A 22,045-nucleotide genomic window follows, 5' to 3' on the forward strand; every position below is an offset into this window, starting at 1 on the left:
TTTAAACAAAAAAGAAGGCTTTAACTTTTACATAGTAAAATTACATATAACAAGACAGTTATCAAGTAAGAATTCCAGTTACAATATTTAGATCTATTTTATCTTTTATAATAACAAAGGAAAACTAAAACTAACCATTCTTCAACTCCATCAAAGACTCCAGAAGGATATAATATTACCTAAGTAAACAAGAAGTAAGCAACTTCCAAAACACTAGAAATGACAGAGACATCTTGCTGCCTGGACAGTCACCCAAAGTTCTTTTGTACCATTGGGGCATCCATCTTCAGCCTTCAGGCCCATAGTATCCAGCAGACTTTTCCATGAAGCAGGAAATTTCAAAGACAGTTCAGTCACTTTCTGCTGTATCCTGCAGAATATCTTGCAGACTCTTTCATGAATCAGGAACCCTGAAAGACCATCTCACCTTTAGGCAAGTTCAACAGTCCTTTCTCTGCGGGTTCTCTGTGTCCAGTTTATACAACAGTCCAGGCAAGAGCAGTTTCTTGCCCAAATGGCTATCAAACTCCATAAGTAGCCTCTTTGATGCCCATCATCCTCTTGAAGTAGATCGTGCTGCCAGGAGCAGACGTGTCTCATTGTCATGAAAAGCCCTAAGTTATTAAAACATTTAAAATGCCATATTCTGCAGTCTTTGAAAGATATGTTATTTTAAATACACTTTTGCCTGATATCCAATTAAAACTTAAGTTTTCTTTCTGTGTTCCTCTTTTTGGAAAATTCCCTTTATATTTACTGAATGATCTTTTGAGGTCTTAGTATGCACATCTAAGACATAATGCCTTCTTTGGCCTTTAAAAAATATTTTGGAGCCTGGCAGTGGTGGTGCACCTTGAGTCCTAGCACTTGGAAGGTAGAGGCAGGCAGATCTCTGTAAGTTTGGGGCCAGCCTGGTCTACAAAGCCAGTTCCAGGACAGTCAGGACTGTTTCACAGAGAAACCATGTCTCGAAAAAGCAAGCAAACAAACAAACAAAAAAATATTTTGAAAACATCATATTATTATATATTTATGTTGGCCTGGATGAAGAATCTTACCTTAAGTTCACAGTGCACATATGATAAGTCACCATGTGGGACAGTTTTTGTTTGGTTTGGACAAAACATGTTCCTAAATAGCTAACCACTTAAAATTTAAATACCTTTAACCTGACCCTCTATATTTAGTACTGTCTAAGAAACTTTTTACAATCTAACAGTATCTAACAGTTTAAACAAGTGAAAACTACAAATTAAATCAACATAACAATACAGTTAGTTATATGAGATTTAGTAACCTTGCATTTAAATTTTTAAGGTTTAATATTTTTGTATTTAATGGCCAAGATTCTCTACAGAATAAAAATCACTTAGAAAACTGCAAATGAGTAGAACTCCCTTTTCTGACCAGTTTAAAGCATAAACTAGTCCAAAAAAATGTAGTTACATCAGTTGTAAACTCCCATGTAATAAAAAGCAAAACCTCGCTGTACAAACACAATGAGAGTATGTAATAAACCTAATCTCTAAAATAATAAGCCCCAAGGAAAATGAAGGGTTATTTTTTAAAAACAGCAAGAAGTTCAAGAGACACTTAAAGAATTACAAGATATCAATCATTTGAGGAAATCAAACCATCAGGTCTTTTAAAAAGTGAGACAGACATATGATCTGTGAAACATAAGAAGTAGAGTTCACTGCTCCAAACCTGATCATGGGAGGCCCTGAAGGACAAAGCACTAGAGGACAGAACTATGAGTAAGAACTTCTGCAGTGGACTCTATACCTCCATGTGCCTGTTTATCAAGGTAAATTCAATAATGTATCTAAGGAAAATCAAGGCTTTTCCCTTTCCTCCTCATTCCACGTAATACTAGCCTAATTAGGCTCAAGAATAAAAACTCCACTGTTGACTCAACTGATGACTATAATTCTACTGAAAAATGGTTATACTTTAGGTACTTGAAAGGAATTTAAATCTTGATAACTCACAAAAAGGAATATAGCTACAGTCATTCACAGACACCAGGAAGAGGGTAACAACTTCTGAAAGGAAAAATGTTTCACACAAGATAAACATTACACTGGGAAAGCCAGTAATTATAAATTCCACTTTAATAAAGAGAGTCAGACAAATACAAACATGACACATTGATATTCTTTATTTGGGGCTTTACAAGTAAAAAATAACCAGTTCAGTGTTGGAAACCTTAAGAACAAGAATGAAAGTTTCAGTGATATGACAGCATCTTGCATGATCACGATTATCAAATATTTATACAAAGGTACTTCCCTAAAGCAACCTTATGTTTATAAAACACATATTCTAAAACTACTGTCCCCTTTCAGTCTATAAACATTGTTTTTACAACATAAACAACCACCTGGAAAAAATAAGAACAGTCTATGTCCACCAACTTTGCACTTATGCTATTGTGAAAATATTTATATTGAGAAGAAATTTTTATTGCAACTACGTCAACAGCAAACACAAATTATCCTGTTACCTAGTTCTCTCAGGGAATTAAAATTTTGAGGAGTTGAGTTTGTATGGCTAAGAATAAGAGTACTTGCTCAACACACATAAGGCCCTGGTTCAATCACCCGAGCCCTGTACACAGATAAAAAGATTTTAAAATCTTTGAGACTAAAAAATGAAGCCCAACTCAACATCTAAGTAATTTTTCTTTACTTACCCTTGCATAGTGGAATTCAACTCCATAGAGTTCTAAGGTACGTGCTGTGTTTAGGTAATTAAATTCTGCTTCTGCAGGAGATAAGCCACTGTAAAGAAAACATCAGGTCAAAAACTAGATCCACAGTAAAAATTGTCAAATGACAAAATGATTATGTGAAGAAATGAAGAATCTAACTAAGCACCAAGTAGGAGTACTCCTTTTAGTTTTCTGTAGTAAGATCTGACTGACTCCACTAGCATACTTTTATCATATTAACTTCTTTGTTTTCCAGAACTACAAGAATACTGTAAGTTCTGGGGTTTATGAGGCCACGACCTTAATAGAGAACCTACTACCATCCTTTCACTAGACTACTGTAATTCCTCACTACATCCTTAAATTTTTCTTTATTGTAGTTAAATATAATTCTCATTCTTTCATCAAAGAAACTTCTCTTTACAGTAAACAGAGCCCATTACAGAAAAACCTGTAACAGGTCATAATACAGAAAAAACAATGGGTCATAGGGGAGCTAGCCCCACTAAATACATTTACAACACAACTCCTGAACCTAAGGCTCGGAGCACACTGAGGAAGAGGAGGTAAAGACTACAAGAGCCAGCAAACCAGGAAGTCTCCTGTGAGATTCTGTTTTCTAGAAATAATAGAAAAGCTTCACCCATGATACTTCAAGAATATGGCTGCTTAAACAAGACCTGAACGATGGTGATATCAAAAGACATACTAGTAGAGAAAGGGGAAATTTCATGAGGTCCTATCCACAAAAAAACAATTAATGCCTGTTAAGAGGGGAAAAATTAGTCTTTTCCAAGGAAGAACCGTCCAATTGGTTATTGAATACCAAATAGTTTGTCAGTCCTGAGATCACATACACACAGGCCACACTAAGCAAGTTGTACTCATACATTTATGCGTACATATGTATATATGTGTGTATAATAAATTTATATATTATATATACATAACTATAATAAAGAAAAAAGGTATCAGTTTGAGAGTGAGTCAGAGGAGCAATGAAGGGAATAGAGGGAGGAAAGGGAAGGAGGAAAGTGATAAAATATTTTAATTAAAAATAATTTCTAGAGACAGTGGCAATTAGAAAGAAACTATTGGAAAGTATTACAGGCCAGAAGAGAAAAGAGAAAAACAATAGGCAAGTCTTAAAACTTCTGACTGATCTTATAGCTGTTAACAAAGTCACTTAACTTCCAGATATAATTCTGAAATCTTTCTCACAACACAGTTTATCACCATAGCCACACGTAAAACCTACAGGGCACTTCAACATGCAACACTGTCACAGATACACAAACACAAGTATCAAGAGGTTTTTAGAGCAACCTTGTAGCCTTGAATTTCTGTAGTCTTTAAATTTCTGTACTCTTCAATTTCTCTACTTTAACCTTTCAACTATTCATTTCTTTTTACTATATATTTCAAAATATATAATAGATAGTATAATAATGACTGAAGAAAAAGTCTTTTATCTGAGATGCTTAGAAGTTCAATTCCACAGGGAGGCTGAGGTCCAAGTTTCATATTTTAAAAATATTTCTACTGATTCTCAAAACAAAAATTTCAGGATTACTCCAAAATACAGTCTTTTTAAAAGGTCTACTCTATTTAATATCTAGTTCTAATGAACTTAGTTATATGGTGTTAGCAGGCAATATGGCAGAGAATAATAAAGCTAAGATATCAACCTTTGCATCACTGATACTGAAAAGGTCAATGCATGATCAAAATGAATGACCCCTTAACAATAGTCCTTCCAATTAAACTTAACTGTTTTTGTTTACAGAGCTGAAAAATTAGCTTTTCAAATTAGCTTGTGGAAAGTACAAGCCTTGTCCTTATTTAAGGAACTTTTAATGGAAAAATTTTTAAATTTCAACTTACTCAGATAGGCTATATGAAAAGCCTTCACTATAAAGGGATGGTTTTTACAGGAAAGCAGCACACTCACCACATTAAACCACTCAGTTTAAATTCTCAAGTGATTATAGTCTAGAGCAGATCCAAGGTCAAAAATCCTTTTACTAGAAAGGATTAAATAGTATTTTTAAGCCTTCTAGATAAACTGTCTTTGTAGCAAGCCACATCCAACACAGAAAAAGATGATGATGATGTCTGTTCACATAAGTGCTCATTTATGAGCAATGGATTTCAGAAAATTTTCATCCTATAAAATATTTTCCTCCCGCAAGCATTTAAAATAATTTAAAATAATAGACTGAGCAATGGTAGAATACTAACATAAGCAAGGTCTAGGTTTGTTCCAAATATTCTGTGACATATTTACATATATTACATTTACAACATAAACAAATATATATTGTGTTACATTTTTTAAAAAACTCATGTATTTGTCATGCTTAGCCCACTGGCTGTTCAAAATTAGATACTGAGCTGTTGTTTTCTTACTAGTTTGAGACACTTGAATTATTACCAAATGGCAATGAGAGTTAATATTTCTTTAGTGTCTACCATGTACTAGGTACCATCTTGAGAACTTTGAACATATAATCTCACTTAAGACTCAGAAATTCTGGCCAGTAGGAGTGGGCTACAATCACGACACTGGGAGGCAGAGCCAGGCAGATCTCTGAGTTCCAGGCTAGCCAGGGATACACTTTAGAGAAATCCTTTCTCAAACAAACAAACAAGAAGACTCAAAATTTCTACCTCAAGATACTTTAATTATCTCAAATAATTTGAGAAATAAAGCTTTGAACCACAATTAAAAAAAACTCAGACAGAAATTGGGGTTCCGCCTGAAGGTTAGAAAAGCAAAACAGCAGGGATACACTTTAGAGAAATCCTTTCTCAAACAAACAAGCAAGACTCAAAATTTCTACCTCAAGATACTTTAATTATCTCAAATAATTTGAGAAATAAAGCTTTGAACCACAATTAAAAAAAACTCAGACAGAAATTGGGGTTCCGCCTGAAGGTTAGAAAAGCAAAACAGCCACTGGCTCTTACCACTACCTCAGTCTGAAATGGCAATCCTGCCTCCAGAATCTCAGAATGAGACTGTCTCCTCCCATTTTATAATCCTCTTTAGTTCTGGGATTAAAGGTGTGCACCACTACCACCTACTTTCTATGGCCAGCTAGTGTGGCTACGGGGATTAAAGGTGTGTGCCATTGCTGCCTGGTTTTTAAGGCTGGCCAGTGTGGCTGTTTTAATTCTCATCTTCAGGCAAGCTTTATTTATTAAAATACAAAATGAAATGCCACTACAAAGCTTGCCTGAAGATCAGAGTTCTGAGTTAAGCCACTAGTTAGCTATAGCCATCAGGCAATGGTGGCAGACACCTTTAATCCCAGCACTCAGGAGGCAGAAGCAGACAAATCTCTGTGAGTTCAAGGCCACCCTGAGCTACCTGAAATTGATCTTTAATCCCAGTACTTGGGAGTCACATGCCTTTAATCCCAGAACTAGTAAAGTGGAGACAGGAAGGGATATGGCTGGGTTGAGAGAGAAATATAACAAGGGAGGAGAGAGGAGCTCAGCATTCAGTCTGAGGATTTATAGAGACAGGATTTTGCTCCCCTTGGTTCTGAGGATTTTATAGAGTTAAGAACTAGTGGCTGGCTTCTCTGCTTCTCTGATCTTTCAGCTTTCACACCCTATATCTGACTCCAGATTTTTATTATTAAGACCAATTAGAAACTGCGCTACAAAATAGAGCAACAACTATGATCAAAGTTATAAAACAGTGAGTGATCTGACTAGAAGTTCAAGCTAATGAGTCTAACTCTTTTTTTTTTTGTTTTTGTTTTTTTGTTTTTCGAGACAGGGTTTCTCTGTGGTTTTGGAGCCTGTCCTGGAACTAGCTCTTGTAGACCAGGCTGGTCTCGAACTCACAGAGATCCGCCTGCCTCTGCCTCCCGAGTGCTGGGATTAAAGGCATGCGCCACCACCGCCTGGCTGAGTCTAACTCTTGTAACGACTTTTAGCCAATATGCTACACTATCTTTGTTCTGTCACTACTGTGAACCATAGGTTAAAGCAAAACTTGAGTCAACAAAAAAAAAAATTTTGTTTGCTTGTTTGTTGTTTTTGTTTTTCGAGACCTAGTTTCTCTGTGTCACCATAGCTGTCTAGGAACTCACTCTGTAGCCCAGGCTGGCCTCAAATTCACAGAGATCCAGGCTGTCTCTGCCTGCCTCCTAAGGGCAGGGATTAAAGGCATATACCACCTCCTCCCAAAACCAATTCATAAGGCTAGGCAGTTGTGACACACAACTTTAATCCCAACACTTAGGGGACAGAGGCAGGTCAATCTCTTTGTGAGTTTGAGGATAGCCTGGTATACACGGTGAATCCCAGGACAGTCTGGTACTGCAAAGATGCTGTGTTGAAAACAAAACAAATGTCTTCTTGAAAAAATGTCACAAGGAGCTGAAGAGTTGGCTCAGCATTTGAGCTCAGAAGAGTATTTGTTGCTCTTAAAGAATAGCCAGATTCAATTCTATACATCACAGCCAGTCCCTGAGGTTCTGACACTCCCTTCTGACCTCCTTGGGTACCAGGAAGGCACGTACGTGATCCATAGACATACACGCAGGCAGAATACTCATACACATAAATAAATAAACCTTTTTCAAATGTCACAAAAGATTAGACTAAAATAAAATCAAAGTTGAACACTACTGTGAATGAAACAAGTCAACTGCCTTTAAATGAACATTAAAAGAACTGCACTGGGTTGGTACTTTTCTCCTCAGTCATTACCAAACAGAGTCAAAATCTTTCCAATATCTAAAAACTAAGAAAATTACCAAGTCCATCGCTTTGCATATTATAAATGCATTACTCTAAAATTTTCTTTTTTAAAGTTAAAGCTTTATTTTATTTTAAATTACATGTATGTGTACTTATGGCTGGGTATGTGCATGTGAGTATGAATGTCCGTAGAGGCCAGAAAGGGCATTAACATCCCTTGAGCTGGAGTTAACACACTGCTGTGAGTCACCTGATCTGGGTGCTCAGAACTAAACTTGGGTCCTTTGTAAGGGTCCTTTGTAAGGGCACTCTTAGCCATTGAGCTATTTCTCCAGCCACCTAAAATTCTTTCTTAAAGAACTGACAATGTTATATAAAATCAGATAGACTCAATTTATATATAATTTATAGCTGTTAAAGAAATGAAAGCAAGGCTCATATATTTTGTGAAATGAGCAATGAAATGCTTTTAGTATAAATTATATATATATCTTTATAATATATAATATAAATTTCTATACTATATAAACACAGCAATAAAATTAAGAATGATGTGAAACAATTCTCTTTCTAGAAAGATTGCCCATAAATTCTACCAAATAAGCAGAATATTAAATAAATGCTTACATATGCTGCTGATGTAACTTTGCAATTTCTTTTTCAAAATCTTGAGGTTGATTGGGAATGAAAGAATAATCTGAGAGGTAGCCTGGCAAATTTTCTGACTGATTGTAGTCTCCAAGTTCAGCTAATAAGAAAAAGAAAACATCATTCTTTTATAAATATTTTAATTGTACTCAAATCAATAATGTCATTAATATATATATTTATGAAAGGAATGCATGTTTCTAGTATAACATTAAATAAGTTGCAATAAATCATGTATTCTTCTGGGTCTCGATGTAGAAAATGTTTCAAGAATCAAAGTATTGCTTGCTAATCAGCTGGACATTTCACTGCATTCCCTCAGCAGTCTCTACTGCATTCCTACATTTAAAGGCGTTGTATGTGGTGTACAAAACCACATGCTACTTGACTTAAAAGTAAGCTGATACTTACACTGAACAGCAAATGAAGCTAAAAGGGCAGCAGTATTATAAGGACAGGACAATCTAGTAAGACAAAAAAGAAAATACATAACCCAAGGATGAATACAATTTCAAATGCACTGTAGTTTACATTATACTACTGATTCTGGAAGTTTCCATATGCACTAATTTTAACCACAATTAAATTAATTAAGCTGGGATTTGTGGCATACATCTACAATCTCAACACTTATGAATTTGAGATGACTGCCAGTCTGAGGCCAACCTAGGCTATATAATAAGATAATGTCTCAAAAGAACTCCCAAAAAAGTCTGATAAAAGGAACTAATACTACAAAAACCCATTTTTAAAATGTGTTACAGCAATCAATCATAAGTTACTTAATACAGAATTTAAAGGTTGTTTTTGTTTTTTATTGTTTTTCTTTTTCTTTTTGGTTTTTTTGAGACAGGGTTTCTCTGGGTAGCTTTGGAACTTGGCTGGGAACTCTCTCTGTAGACCAGATTGGCTTCGAACTCACAGAGATCCACCTGCCTCTGCCTCCCAAGTGCTGGGATTAAATGCATGTACCACAACTGCCCGGCTAATTTAAAGTATTTTTATACTGTAAAAATAAAAATTAAAAATAGCTCACCTTCCAGTAAGAATGTCTTGCTTAATTTGCAAAAAATACTGATACCTTTTTTAAAAAAAGATATTAGAATCAATTTGAGTTCTTATATATTATACACTTATATTAATGAAACTAAATATCTAAATATTTCCTTTTGTAGTCTACACATTAGCAAATAAACTCAGCATATGCACACATTAGCAAAAAATACCAGAAGTAGGCTTGACTACAAGTCTTTAAAATTCATTAATATATAAAATTTTTCATTTTGAATATCTTGTTTCAATTATAAAACTACTCAAGACTTCTAAGATTTCTGCTACCAGAAATGGAGACTTGGGAGCAACAGACTAAGGATTGGTCCATGCAAGAAGAGCTGGAAGCATAGATAACTTAAGCATCAATGATATAGAAATAGACAACACACACAGAAACAGTGAAAGGAAGCAATCCTTTCTGTGTAAACAGGAAGCCATTACAAGGACAAGCCTATGTGCAGATCAGTTTGTTATTATGATTAATGTAGAAGAACAACTGCCTACTTCCACTGGAGTTAAGAAAGCTCTTTCATCAGAAAATTAATTGAATTCCTTCTCCTGCTATTGCTCTAGTATCAGCTTCTTTTAACACAAACAATAGTATACTGTGACACGCTGCTGAGGTTGCCTACAAAGTGGCACTGTCCTTCTGTCCCTGACAGTGGGTAAGCTAGTCAATACCTGGACAAAATCACCTGTGCTCAATTGGTATAAAAAAAAATTCATAATTTCAAACATTAAACAGGAAGTTTATAGGCTTCATTCAACTTTTAAAAAGTCAAAACACAAACTGGATATTATTTACTTAATTCAATACAGTACAATTTTATCAGATATTCTTAGTTTCATAATCAAAAGCTAAAGATGGGATTGGTGGTATAAGGCAATGGCAGAGTACATGCTTACCATGTACACGGCCTAATATCACTAAAAAGAAGAAAAAATTAAAAGGTCTTTGGTACAAAAACAGTTTATAGTTGTGCTTTAAAGGTAATATATGCACTTGATATAATTTTAAAATCCTTCACAAATAATATTTATACTTATCAAAGATCACTTATATATTTATTTAACAAAAAAGGAATTCTCAATAAAAACTAGAATTCAAGTTCTAAAGCAGCCTATTACTTCAGGCAAATTACTAAAATTTGGACAAACCTTAATTTCTATATTTGTAAGGGAAATAAGATCACTTGTCAGGAGTTTTGGGAGTTTAAAAAATATCAATTCTAATGATGCTGGTAATTGCCAAAAATGAAGTATATTTTATCATGATGCAAGACATCGATGCCATTGGTTTTCTTCCCACTAATTCAAAATGCTATCTCAAGCAAGGAGATCTAGGAAACGCCCTTTTTTGTGAGACCTAAACTACTCCCAAAGAGTGAGCAGCTGTGGCCAAGGGACACTTGATACTAATCAGGATCATCACAGCAAAGTATTTCTTTTTCTTTCTTTTTTTTAAAAATAGATGTTTTCATATAATTTATTCTGATTATGATTTCCCTCCCCCAAATCCTCCAAGATCCTCTACACTTCCCCACCCACCCAAGTACACACCCTTTCTCTCTCTCATTATAAAATAGGCATCTAAATAGCAACAATAGTAATCAATATAAAACAAACACACAAAACAGAATAGGACAAAACAGACAAACAAACAGACCCCTCCCCAAAAAAAGCGCAAGAAACATACTGACACAGAGGCAAGCACATTACACACAGAAAATCAATAAAAACAAAATTGAAAACCTTTGTCTATATGTATCTGTTATCAGTGTGTGGGAATGTGTACATGAATACATGCTCCCACAGAGGCCAGAATAGTACCCTTAATCCCCTGGAAGTAGAGTTACAGGCAAGCTGTGAGGCACCTGACATGGTGCTGGGAACCAAAGTAGGGTATTCTGCAAGAACAGTATGTGCTCTTAACACTGAGCCATCTCCATCAGCCCCACACTAAAGTATTGCGTAGCCCTGGCTCCCTTGCTATAATACTAGAATTACCTGAGGAACTATACATGTCTTTACTCAGAGGCTATCTGAGTCACATTACACCAGAATATCTAGGGGTATAGACAATTACTGTGGTTTAAAGTGCTCCCAAATAATTATAAATTACTAATCAGGGTAGAGAATCACTTTTGTATAGTTATGATGATTAAATAAAATGTAGTCACGTACTACAATTTACCAACAGCAATACTTATACGGATTAAAGAGCACTGAAATTAAACATTATTTCTAATAAAAACAGAGAATCTTCTACACTGATAGCTTGAGCACAAGTTCCCAACTGCTTACACAATTTTACCCTTCTTCAGGTTCTGACTCAATTAACAGTGAAATGCACCCTCATTGTTTCCATTATATACTATTAACACACATATAGGTTCTAATAGGAAATTCAGTTTTCTGTGTGAATTAGATATTGAACCCAGCTATTAGATGAATGTGAAATGTTCCCACAGGCTCGAGTTTGAACACTTAGCTGGTGGTGCTGTTGTGGAAGGTTGTAGAGCCTTAAGGAGGAAGAGCCTTGCCAGAGGAAGTTAGTCACTGGGAGCAGGCCTTGAGGTTTGATAACTCAGTTTCCTTCCTGTTCCTCTCTCTGCTTTCGGGTTATATATGTAATAACACCAGTTGCTTCATGCTCCTGCTGACATACCTACCCTGTCATGATGAGCTATAACCAATGAATGCTAAACTCCAAGTCAAAATGAGCCCTTCCCTTAAGTTGCTTCTTGACACGTATTTAATCATAGCAATAAGAAAAATAACTAATACAATATAACTTGGAATTTATGCAAAATTAGGTAAACTTAAAAGTACTAAGTATCCTGAGAATTATTTATAATGATAAGATTATTTTAAACACTTAACATCAACAACATATTTGCTAAATTTAGTATGTAAACTGTATTGTGATACATAAAATATGGTTTTAAGGAAGGAAAAGCAACAACAAAAACAGAGCTATAATGGTAAATTAAACACAACTTTGTGTTTCAAGACAAATTAGCCTAGATTCTATTACTATTGCAAGTGTTCCAGCTGTCTAATGTGGCACTTGTACTCTAGTGTCTTCTCATTATCAAAAAAGCAACATCAGCGAACAGAAAAGACTCTCAAGAACTATGACTTTTTTTTTTTAAAGTTTGGGTAAGTATTGAGAACTCCACAGAAATCTAAGGACTGATTCAACAGATTTATTATTTTGCTGCTCTATTCTATCACATCAGTAAAGTAATTCTGATAGGCACTCACCGATATTCTTATATCTGAGAAGTGTACAGAAAGTATAGGATTCTAATTCTTTTCATTTAAATTACTAATTCTGCATTTTGCCAAACACAAAAGGTTATTATTCAGCTTACTTTAACAATAACTGTCATTACCTCTCTTATTTCTACCACAAACATTTTACCTAGTTCTCAAGGACACTGCTGAAATGCTGCTTTAGATCATTCTCAAGTAGAAGTGACACGCTGAGACTTAGAATGGGCAGTCAGGTGGGCATGGAGAGGCCCAAATGTGCTTTATCCCTGTAACATTTTCTTTGGAATTAAAAGTTAAAAACACATCCTTCACATGGTATTAATATATATGAAATCTTATGCTCTCCTCAACAAAAGGAAAGAAAAAACCTGTAATATGCGTTTGATAAAAAAAAACATGTATACCAGAAACTCTCAATATGCAGCATGCCTTGGATATAAGCCAGTGCCATCTCATGTACTCATTCAGTTTCAGCAGTGCTACTTGTGGCTGGAAGAGGTGGCTATGGGTGTTCAACACCTGAAAGCTCTCCCAGTCATCTAGATAGGGAGGAAAGGGTTACCGTAGGACAATTTATAAACTCTTCAGCATAAATTAGAAGTTTAAGTTTTCAGCATGGACATTTATTTTTGCCTACTTATTTGCATTTTTTCATATTAGATCTTTGCCAATGTTTTCAAAAGAAACTGTTCCAGAAACCCACCTTGTGTATTCTTCTTGTAACTTGTTGGGATCACTTACAAAGAATTTGACTCTGAAATTCAAACTGTAAGGAGATCCTCCTAAAATTAACAAAAACAGCTCTAATTAATCAGATTATGTTAGGCTATTATCTTTATAAGGCATATTTGCAAAACATCAAGTAAATAGTATGCTCACTTTTTAGCTGCTTCCTTATTGGTTTGTTTGGATCCAGCCACCTCTGAAAAATAAAGAGAGATTTCTTTTTTCCTTGAGAAACTAACATATCGGTTATTGTATATCTGTTCCAATTAAAGACCTCATTTTGGAAAATGGTTAGATAGAAGCAAAATCAAATTAGAAGCAATATTGCTTCATGATTGCTAGTGATGGCAGGTGAGCCTGGGCTGTATTAGAAAGGCAGTCCAGCAGGAGCCTAGGAGCAAGTTAGCAAAGATCCTTCAGCCTTGATGTCCCTTGAGTAAGACAAAATAAATAAAACCCTTTGTCCCCAAGTTACTTTTGCTCAGTGCTGTATCACAGCAAATTAGCACAGTCATAAACTACATTTACCTTAATGATTATCTAAATGTGAGATTAATCTACCCAAAGCTGGATCTCCTTGATCAGCTTTTCTTCAAACTAAAATACTCTGGTATAAAAAACACAAATACACTGGGTGTGATGGCGCACGCCTTTAATCCCAACCCTTGGGAGGCAGAGGCAAGCAGATCTCCATGAGTTTGAAGCTAGCCTGATCAACAAAGTGACTTCCAGGATAGCAATGGTGGTTATACAGAGAAAACGTGTCTCAAGAAACTTTAAAAAAAAGAAAAGAAACACAAATATTTAATTAAATGTGTGAAGATGACATAGCTTAGAAATAATATTATAATAAACATTGAGAAACTTAACAATGTACATGAATGACATCAGTAAGACAGGATTTAGGTTTTTGATTAAAACTGTAAAGGTGAGGCTGGAGAGACAGCTCAGAGGTTAAGAGGACTGGCTGCTCTTTCAGAGGTCCTGAGTTCAATTCCCAGCAGCCACATGTTGGCTCGAAACCATTTAGGGCTCACAAACATCTGTAATGAGATCTGGTGCCCTCTTCTAGCTTACAGTAAATACTGTACACATAATAAATAAATCCTTAAAAAAACTGTGAAGGTGGAAACTGATAACATGTAGTATTGGGCTGTTAAATAACAGAATCTATTTTAAAGAATTATTTAATCAAGAAAACAAACAAAAACTAGGTTTGGGCTGGCGAGATGGCTCACTTACATAGACTGGCATTTGCAGCTAAGCCTGCAAATTTAAGCCCCTAAGGATGGTGGACTTGATTTTCAAAATTTGCACTCTGGCCTCTACACATGTTCTGTGGCACACACAGTTGCATACTACCGCATACATACACACAATAAGTAAATGTAAAAAACAAAAAGACAAAAAATTCAACAAACAAGTCAACCCACAAAGAAATCTTATACATCAATAAGAAAAAAGTGAGCCAGGTGGTGGTGGCACGTGCCTTTAATCCCGGCACTGAGAGGCAAAGGCAGGCAGATCTCTGTATCTCAAGGCCAGTGAGTTCCAAACCCTGTGGGGGGAGGAGGAGAAAGAAAAAGAAGAAAGACCAATATTAATAGAAAAAAATAGGCAATGAACAGTAAGTTCACAACTAGGGAATAAAATACATTTAAATATATAAAGATAGCCAATCTTGATCACAATTAAAGAAATTCAAAATAAATGCTATGCTGGGCTCTGATTTTGAGACAGGGTTTCAGTAATTAGAACTAATGTTGCTTTGAACTTATAAACCCCTCCAGAGCCTCCACAGTGCAAGTACAGACATGTGCCACCACACCTCTATACACAACAACATAAGCTTTTTAAAATGAGTGTCACTCTAATGAACGACACTGGTATGTCATTAAGTCTTTGTTTCATTTCTAATTGTTGTGATAAAATACCCTGACAAAAGCTACTTAAAGGTGAAAGGGTTTGTTTTAGCTCACAGTACCTGGTCCACTCCAGAAGTTCACTCTAGAAAGGAGGCCACAGCTGCAGGAGCTAAAAGCAGCTAGCTATTTACATCATATCCACGGTCGGGAGCAAAGAGTAATAAAACAATGCATACATGCTGGCACTTTGCTCATTTTCTCCTTTTAGTACAGTCCAGGACCCAAACCAAGGGAATGATTCCACCAATTTTAGGCTCTTCCTTCCCCTATCAACTAACATACTCAAGAAAATCTCACACAGACATACCCACGGGCAATTTACACAGTTCCTTATTAGGAATCTTTCCCAGGTAATTCTAGATTCTATCACATTGACAACTAAAACTAACCAATACAAACTACTCCAGTCCACAGATGTGTCACTGTGGATGGCTAGGTTATTCTGCTCTTTGAATAATAGTGCTATGAACATCTAAGCATAATTGTTTTTGTGTGTATATAGAAATGTTTTCAAATCTTGAATAGATTTTTAAAACAAGTATTATAAATTTTATTTTACTTTGTGGTGTGGGAGAATGGTCTGTATTCTGTCAATTATATTTTAAATAAATGTTGATTGGTCAGTAGGCAGGCAGGAAGTATAGTTGGGTCAAGGAGAACAGGAAAATTCTGGGAAGGAGGAAGCCCATTCCTCTGAAGTCCCAGCCCAGACACAAAAGAAGCAAGATGTGACTGTCTCGCTAAAAAAGGTATCGAGCCATGTAGCTAACATAGACAAGAATAATGGGCTAATATAAGTTATGAGTTAATAAGAAGCCTGAGCTAACGGGCCAATCAGTTTTTTTTTTTAATATAAACAACATAGCCACATAGTTTATTTCTCACAGTTATCCCGACAAGTGAACATTTCAAGAACATACTGCAGACAGATAAGAAACATACAAAATGTTTTAAATGATGCACAACAAAATCCAGCAGTATAAAAGAATGCTTGTGAACGCTTGCTCACTGTGCAGTTTATAGTTAATGTAGACCTCTGTGTGAGTTCTTTGGGACTTAATGACTGTGGGAACTGGGCAGGACAGAAACCTCAGACAACTTTGTGTGCATACCTGTGTATGCAAACGTATAAACATGCTCACGTGTATGTGAGTATACCTGTGCGCATGAGCATGTATACATGTGAAGGCTAGAGAATAATCTTGGGTGGTGTTCCTCAGGAGGCATGAAATCAGGGATGTAGAGTGCTCCAATTTGGCCAGTATTTGCTCATTTTCTGGAAGAACTTCCAGTAGAAATTAGATTATGTGATTATTTGATTATACTCGATATTATTGTTGATATTTTGAAAGGATTAGCTTCACACAGCATCCCTACTGTATCTTAGCTAGTGAGTGCTACTGTTTTTTTTTAACTATGGCAAGTGTAATTTCCAACATTTTTCATTGTTTTTCTTGTATAAATGGTATAACTTCTCTAATCACCACACTGGCATCTGTATGTGGTTGCATATGGAGGGGAGAAATTAATGTTGGAAATCTTCCTCAATCACAACACCTTATTTTAAAAATATATTTTATTGGGGGCACATAAATATACCATGTGTGCACATTGAGGTCAAAGGACGACTTTCAGGACCACATGGGACCCAGGAATCAAACTTGGGTTATTAGGTGCAACAGTAAGAGACTTTACCCACTGAGCCATCTTGCAAATCCTCCAGTTTATTTTTTGAAACAAGGCCAGTAAGTCATAAGGGCTCTTCCTGTTTCTGCTTCCTTGATGATGGAATTATAATGTACTGTTGTGCTTAGTTTTTTATATGGTTTCTGTAACATCAAACCTAGTCCTAATTATGCACAGCAGGCATTTTGCCAACTCAAACAGTCTTCCAGCCCAAAAGATGTTTTATTTCAATACTGATTGTATACATACTAATGTGACAAGCCCTACTGTATGCAATGCAATGGTAAAAACTCAATTCATCTCCTTAACCCCAGACTGGTACTATTTGTGTATCTTACAGATTGTTCTTCGCAATATAAGTTATGGTTTATTCACTTGGGTAAATCTATTTTATAGTGTTGACTTCCCTCAAATACTGGTGTTTACTTGTTGTTTTTTTTTTTTTTTTTTGGTTTTTCGAGACAGGGTTTCGCTGTTGGTGTTTACTTGTTAAATACTTATTATTTGTAAATACTTTCTATCTTCAGAGAAAAGACAAAATTTATAGTTTGACTCTGAATAGTTGGCGAGGGATTCATAAGCTGCTAGTAGGTTGTAACAGCTAGTGTCCATGATTATCTAGTCTGGTTCACCATGATGTGAACTGCTCTGCTCCACTAGCTCCTCCATGTCATGATAAACTAGCACCTCGTAAACTGTGTTTCTACTAGGTATTTGTCACAGCAATACAAAAGTAATCAGTGGGGAAACTTTTAGTACAGCTATGTTGTACTGTCTAGTACCTTTCCATTTAAACTTGAAGAATTTGCCTTAAACATTTAAGATACATCTAATGGTAATGTAATAACTTAACCTCTCTACCTCTGGCAACTTATTCTGTTTTGTGAGATTGAATCTCACTGACTTAGGGTTTTATTGTTGTGAAGAGACACCATGGCCATGGTAACTCTTATAAAGGAAAACATTTAATTGGGGCTCACTTATAGCTTATAGGTTTAGTCCATTATCATCATGGCAGAAAGTATGGCAGTGTGCAGATAAGACATGGTGATGGAGAAGGAGTTAAGAGTTCTATACCTTGATCAACTGGCAGAAGGCAGACAACTGGTTTGAATTTCTAAGACCTCAAAGCCCACCCCCTAGTGACAAACTTCCTCCAACAAAGCCACACCTATTCCAATAAGGCCATACTAATAGTGTCACTCCCTGTGGACATGAGTGTAAACACTCAAGTATTTAAACATACGAGTCTATGGGGGCCATTCCTATTCAAACCATCACACTCACTAAGTAGCCAGCCTGGCTTTACCTCCCAGTGCTCCTGTTTCAGTCTTCCAGTGCTAAGACGACAAGTGCCATACTTGAACTTCCTCACATTTGAAGTAATTTTGCTAGATAGAGAATCTCTCAGATCACTACCGTTTTTTTCCAGTATTTTAACTATATTTGTTCCATTGCCTCTGGATTGTAAGTTTTCTATTAAGAAATCTCCTACTATGTTTGTAACGGTCTGTCCTGTCTCTTTTTAAGAGACAAGCCACGCCCACTCCCTCCCCATCCACTGAGACAGGCTGATCTTCAACTTCCAGCCTGAGCTCCTTCCTTTTCTGTCTCCCTTTTGAAGAGGCAGCTTCTGCCTCTCTCCACTTCCCCCACCCCCAATTCTGTCTCTCTGTCTGCCTCTCTGCTTTTCTCCCCTTCTCCCTTTCCCCTTCATATCCCACTAAATAAATATCTAACCTCACTCTGCATGGCGTACCTATCCATGTCTCTGTCTCTCACCTGCCACGTGGTTTCCTGCCTGGGACCAGCTGCCTTCAGAGACCTGCAGTGTGGTCTTGTGGAGTGCCCATCTGTATGTCTCTCCTTGTGGCCTGCTGCAGCCGCTCAGGGAACTGCGCCTTCCCTGCCTGGGAATGGCTGCTCTCAGTAAAATGGGTTATTAAAAATATGCTGCAGGATCCCTGGCAGCGGCAGGCAGCAGGCCCTAAGAGTAGCCAGTCCCAGACAGGGACCACTGCAGGTCCCGGAGCAGCGGCTGGTTCAAGGCAGGGAGACATGTGGCAGCAGGCAAGAGACAGAGACATGGATAGGCACTCCATGCAGAGTGAGGTTGGCTATTTATTTAGTGGTTATGGAAGGGAGAAGAAAAGGGGAGAGGAACAGAGAAGGGAAGAAACAGAAACAGAGAGAGAATGAGAGAGACAGAGACAGAGAGGAGAGAAGGGAGAGACAGAAGCTGCCTCTCTGAGAGGGAGACAGAAAAAAGAAGGAACTCAGGCTGGAAGCTGAAGATAAGCCTGTCTCAACAGATGGGGTTGGGAGTGGGTGCGGCTTGTCTCTTAAAGAGACAGAACAATCATTACACTTGAGAACTGCTGTTTGCTGCCTGCTGCCACAGGGCCCACTGCTGTGGCTTGGGGTCCTGCAGCATTTTTAATGAATCCATTACAATGTTGAGGATCCTCTGTACCTGTTGAGACAGTTTTCTCTCACTTCTTTCAAGATTCTTTTTGTTTGACAACAGTTTTTAATTACTCAGATGTTTCTTCAAATTTGGAAGCTTTTGGCTATTAACTTCTTCCAATAATATCTTCACCCCCTTCCTTCTCCCCACTTTTTAGAGGTATTCCTCAGGTTTGATTTTTCTACTAAGTCTTCATAGATTCCATTTTCTAGGGAATCCTTAAAATTTAGATAGTGGTATGCATATACCAGCACAGGACTACCATGTGATGTTAAAAGTAACCCAAAATGAAAAAAGCAGTTGAAAAACAGAAAACATTTGAGGGAAGTTGACACTATGAAATAGATTTACCCAAGTGCATAAAACATATTTTATATTGGGAAGAGCAATCTGTAAAGATAAATACTACCAATCATAGGGTTAAAAACAAAAGTTAAAAAAGAGAAAAACCACAGTGCGTAAGAGTCAAGTTTTCCAGTTTTTAGCCCAAGGGTAAGCTCTGATTGCTTATGAGATAAGCAACATGCTTGAGACGTCAGAAGACAGTTAAGAAGACAGAACCTTAGATAAATGAAGTTGAGTTCTGACGGGAGAAATCAGTGGAAAAACTAAGGTCCCAAAAACCACAGACATACAAGCCACCCCAATTCATGCTGAAAGATGAAAAAGAAAGAAAGAAATACATATGTATAGAAAGACCCACGAGTACCCCACCACCACCAAACAGCTGGAAACTTTAAAAAATGAGTACAGCACAGGAAAAATGGCTCGGTAATAAAGGCACCACCCAAGTTAGATCCTTGGGACCCAAATATTGGGAAGAGAGAACTAACTAATACTATGTTGTGCTCAGAACACCACCAGTATGCTGTGACATACTTGTACCCACATACATATACACAAAAAAGTATTCACAATTCTTCTTCCTTGTGATCCTATATGCTAAAACCACAAAAGTAAGCCTCTATTTAAAGAAATTATCTTTTGTACTATACTACTACCAATAGTTGATAATAATCACTCTGTCTATGATGGAGATATGGGAACTAAACCAAAGACTTTATATGTGATAGACAAGTACATTATCACTGAACTATATATTCTCAAGCCTTTTTATACTTTTACTTTTGAGGTAGGTAGGGTCTCATTAAGGCTTGTCTTGAACTCTTTCAGTATCCTTGTAGGTCCCTGAAGCTATTATCTAACTTAGTTTCTCAAAAAGCTGAGTGTACCACCTTGAAATTCTTATCGGTGCCCACAGGCTGACTAGGATAACTTAATTAAGTGATCCTGGTGGATATATACTAACTTTTTAGTTTCCTAATGCATATCAGCCAGTGTTTAGCAAATACTATTTTCATAGTGAAAGGAATAGATATTAAATTTTATCCTATATAAAGGATATTTCAATTATGCATATTTAGTTTAAAAACCACCTAGGGTGGGGCTGGAGAGATGGCTCAGAGGTTAAGGGCACATTGCCTGTACTTCCAAAGGTCCTGAGTTCAATTCCCAGCAACCACGTGGTGGCTCACAACCATCTGTAATGGGGTCTCTAGTGCCCTCTTCTGGCCTCCAGGCATACACAGAGACAGAATATTGTATGCATAATAAATAAATATTTAAAAAAAAAAACACCTAGGGATCACTTTCTTCCGATGGGGAAAAAGACAAGGCTACCTCCCTATTACTGCTATTCAGTACTGTCCTAGTGATCCCTTGCCATGTAATAATGAACAAAAAATAATGAGGGACAAACAAAAGAATAAAGGGTAAACAGAAAAAAATAAAAGTGTCTATATGATGTAATAATTTACCAGTGCATACTAAGAATAATGAAATAATAAATAGACTAGGTATTTATAAAGATACAAGATTATGACAAAATTAATTGGGTACTCTGGAGTTTATACAAAAGAATAAGGTAGTTTTATGTTTATTTCTTTATTTTAGTTTTGGGGACAGAGTTTCTCTCTGTAGCCCTGGTTGTCTTTGAGCTATCTCTGAAGACCGGGTAGCCTTGAACTCACAGAGACCCACCTGTGCCTGCCTCCCAAGTCCTGGGATTAGAGGTGTGCACCACCAAGGCCCGGCTTGTGAGCATTATTTTTCACTTAAAAATATAATGGTGCTTATAATCATAGTAAGAACTAAATTAGATATATGTAAGACAGCTTCTTAACTACAACAGATATTTCATAAATATTATTCCTTATTCTGTTTTCTTTAAAGAATGGAATCTTTTTAATATATTAGTTATCCTCAAAGCCTTAGGATGACTTCACATTGATAATTAGTAGAGCTGGGGAGATGGCTCAGTAGATAAAAATGTTTACTGTGCAAGCACGAAGACCTGAATTTAAACTCTTAGCACCCACATAAAGTTAGACATAGCAGTTTCTGCCTGTAACCCCAGGCATTAGAGCATGGAGACAGGTAGATCCTGAAAGCTTGTTGGTAAGCCAACCTAGCCTAAACAGAAAGATTCCAGTTCAGTGAGAGATCCTATCTTAAAACAACACAGAGAATGAGAGAGAAAGACATCACATATCTCCTGTTCTGTCCTGCACACCCACACATCAGCATGCAACACAAACACACAAACACACACACCAATTAATAGTGGGACAATAATAAGAACTGAACTCTTAAGTCTCTGCCTTGGAAATATTCTGGAATCAGATAGCTCTTTCTGAATATTAAAATATAAAGCTCAGTAGTAGAAATAACAGTTCTGTGTAAAAAAAGAAAAATGAGCACAGGGAATTAGGAGAATCAAGTCATTGGTTTTATTAACGTAAGAAGTAGCTCAGGATTTAACTCTGTGGA

General features: G+C 36.6%; 1 protein-coding gene across 6 annotated transcripts in view; it reads right to left on the minus strand.

Annotated features, from left to right (window-relative positions):
* Positions 1–22,045, minus strand: part of Ptpn4 (protein tyrosine phosphatase non-receptor type 4) — a 194,103-nt gene that overhangs the window by 91,967 nt on the left and 80,091 nt on the right. For 3 of the 6 annotated variants that reach the window (XM_075987730.1, XM_075987727.1, XM_075987729.1), the window contains 6 exons: positions 13,292–13,334; positions 13,116–13,215; positions 9,117–9,161; positions 8,492–8,544; positions 8,060–8,180; positions 2,696–2,783 (listed from right to left, as the gene is read on the minus strand). The exons of 1 other annotated variant lie outside the window; for it this stretch is intronic. In XM_075987730.1, the coding sequence (XP_075843845.1) occupies positions 2,696–2,783; positions 8,060–8,180; positions 8,492–8,544; positions 9,117–9,161; positions 13,116–13,215; positions 13,292–13,334 (450 nt within the window). The remainder of the gene's footprint in view (positions 1–2,695; positions 2,784–8,059; positions 8,181–8,491; positions 8,545–9,116; positions 9,162–13,115; positions 13,216–13,291; positions 13,335–22,045) is intronic. 2 more of the 6 variants (XM_075987726.1, XM_075987728.1) reach the window with 1 other exon arrangement.

The sequence above is a fragment of the Microtus pennsylvanicus genome, chromosome 10, assembly GCF_037038515.1.
Source record: "Microtus pennsylvanicus isolate mMicPen1 chromosome 10, mMicPen1.hap1, whole genome shotgun sequence".
Lineage (NCBI taxonomy): Eukaryota > Metazoa > Chordata > Mammalia > Rodentia > Cricetidae > Microtus > Microtus pennsylvanicus.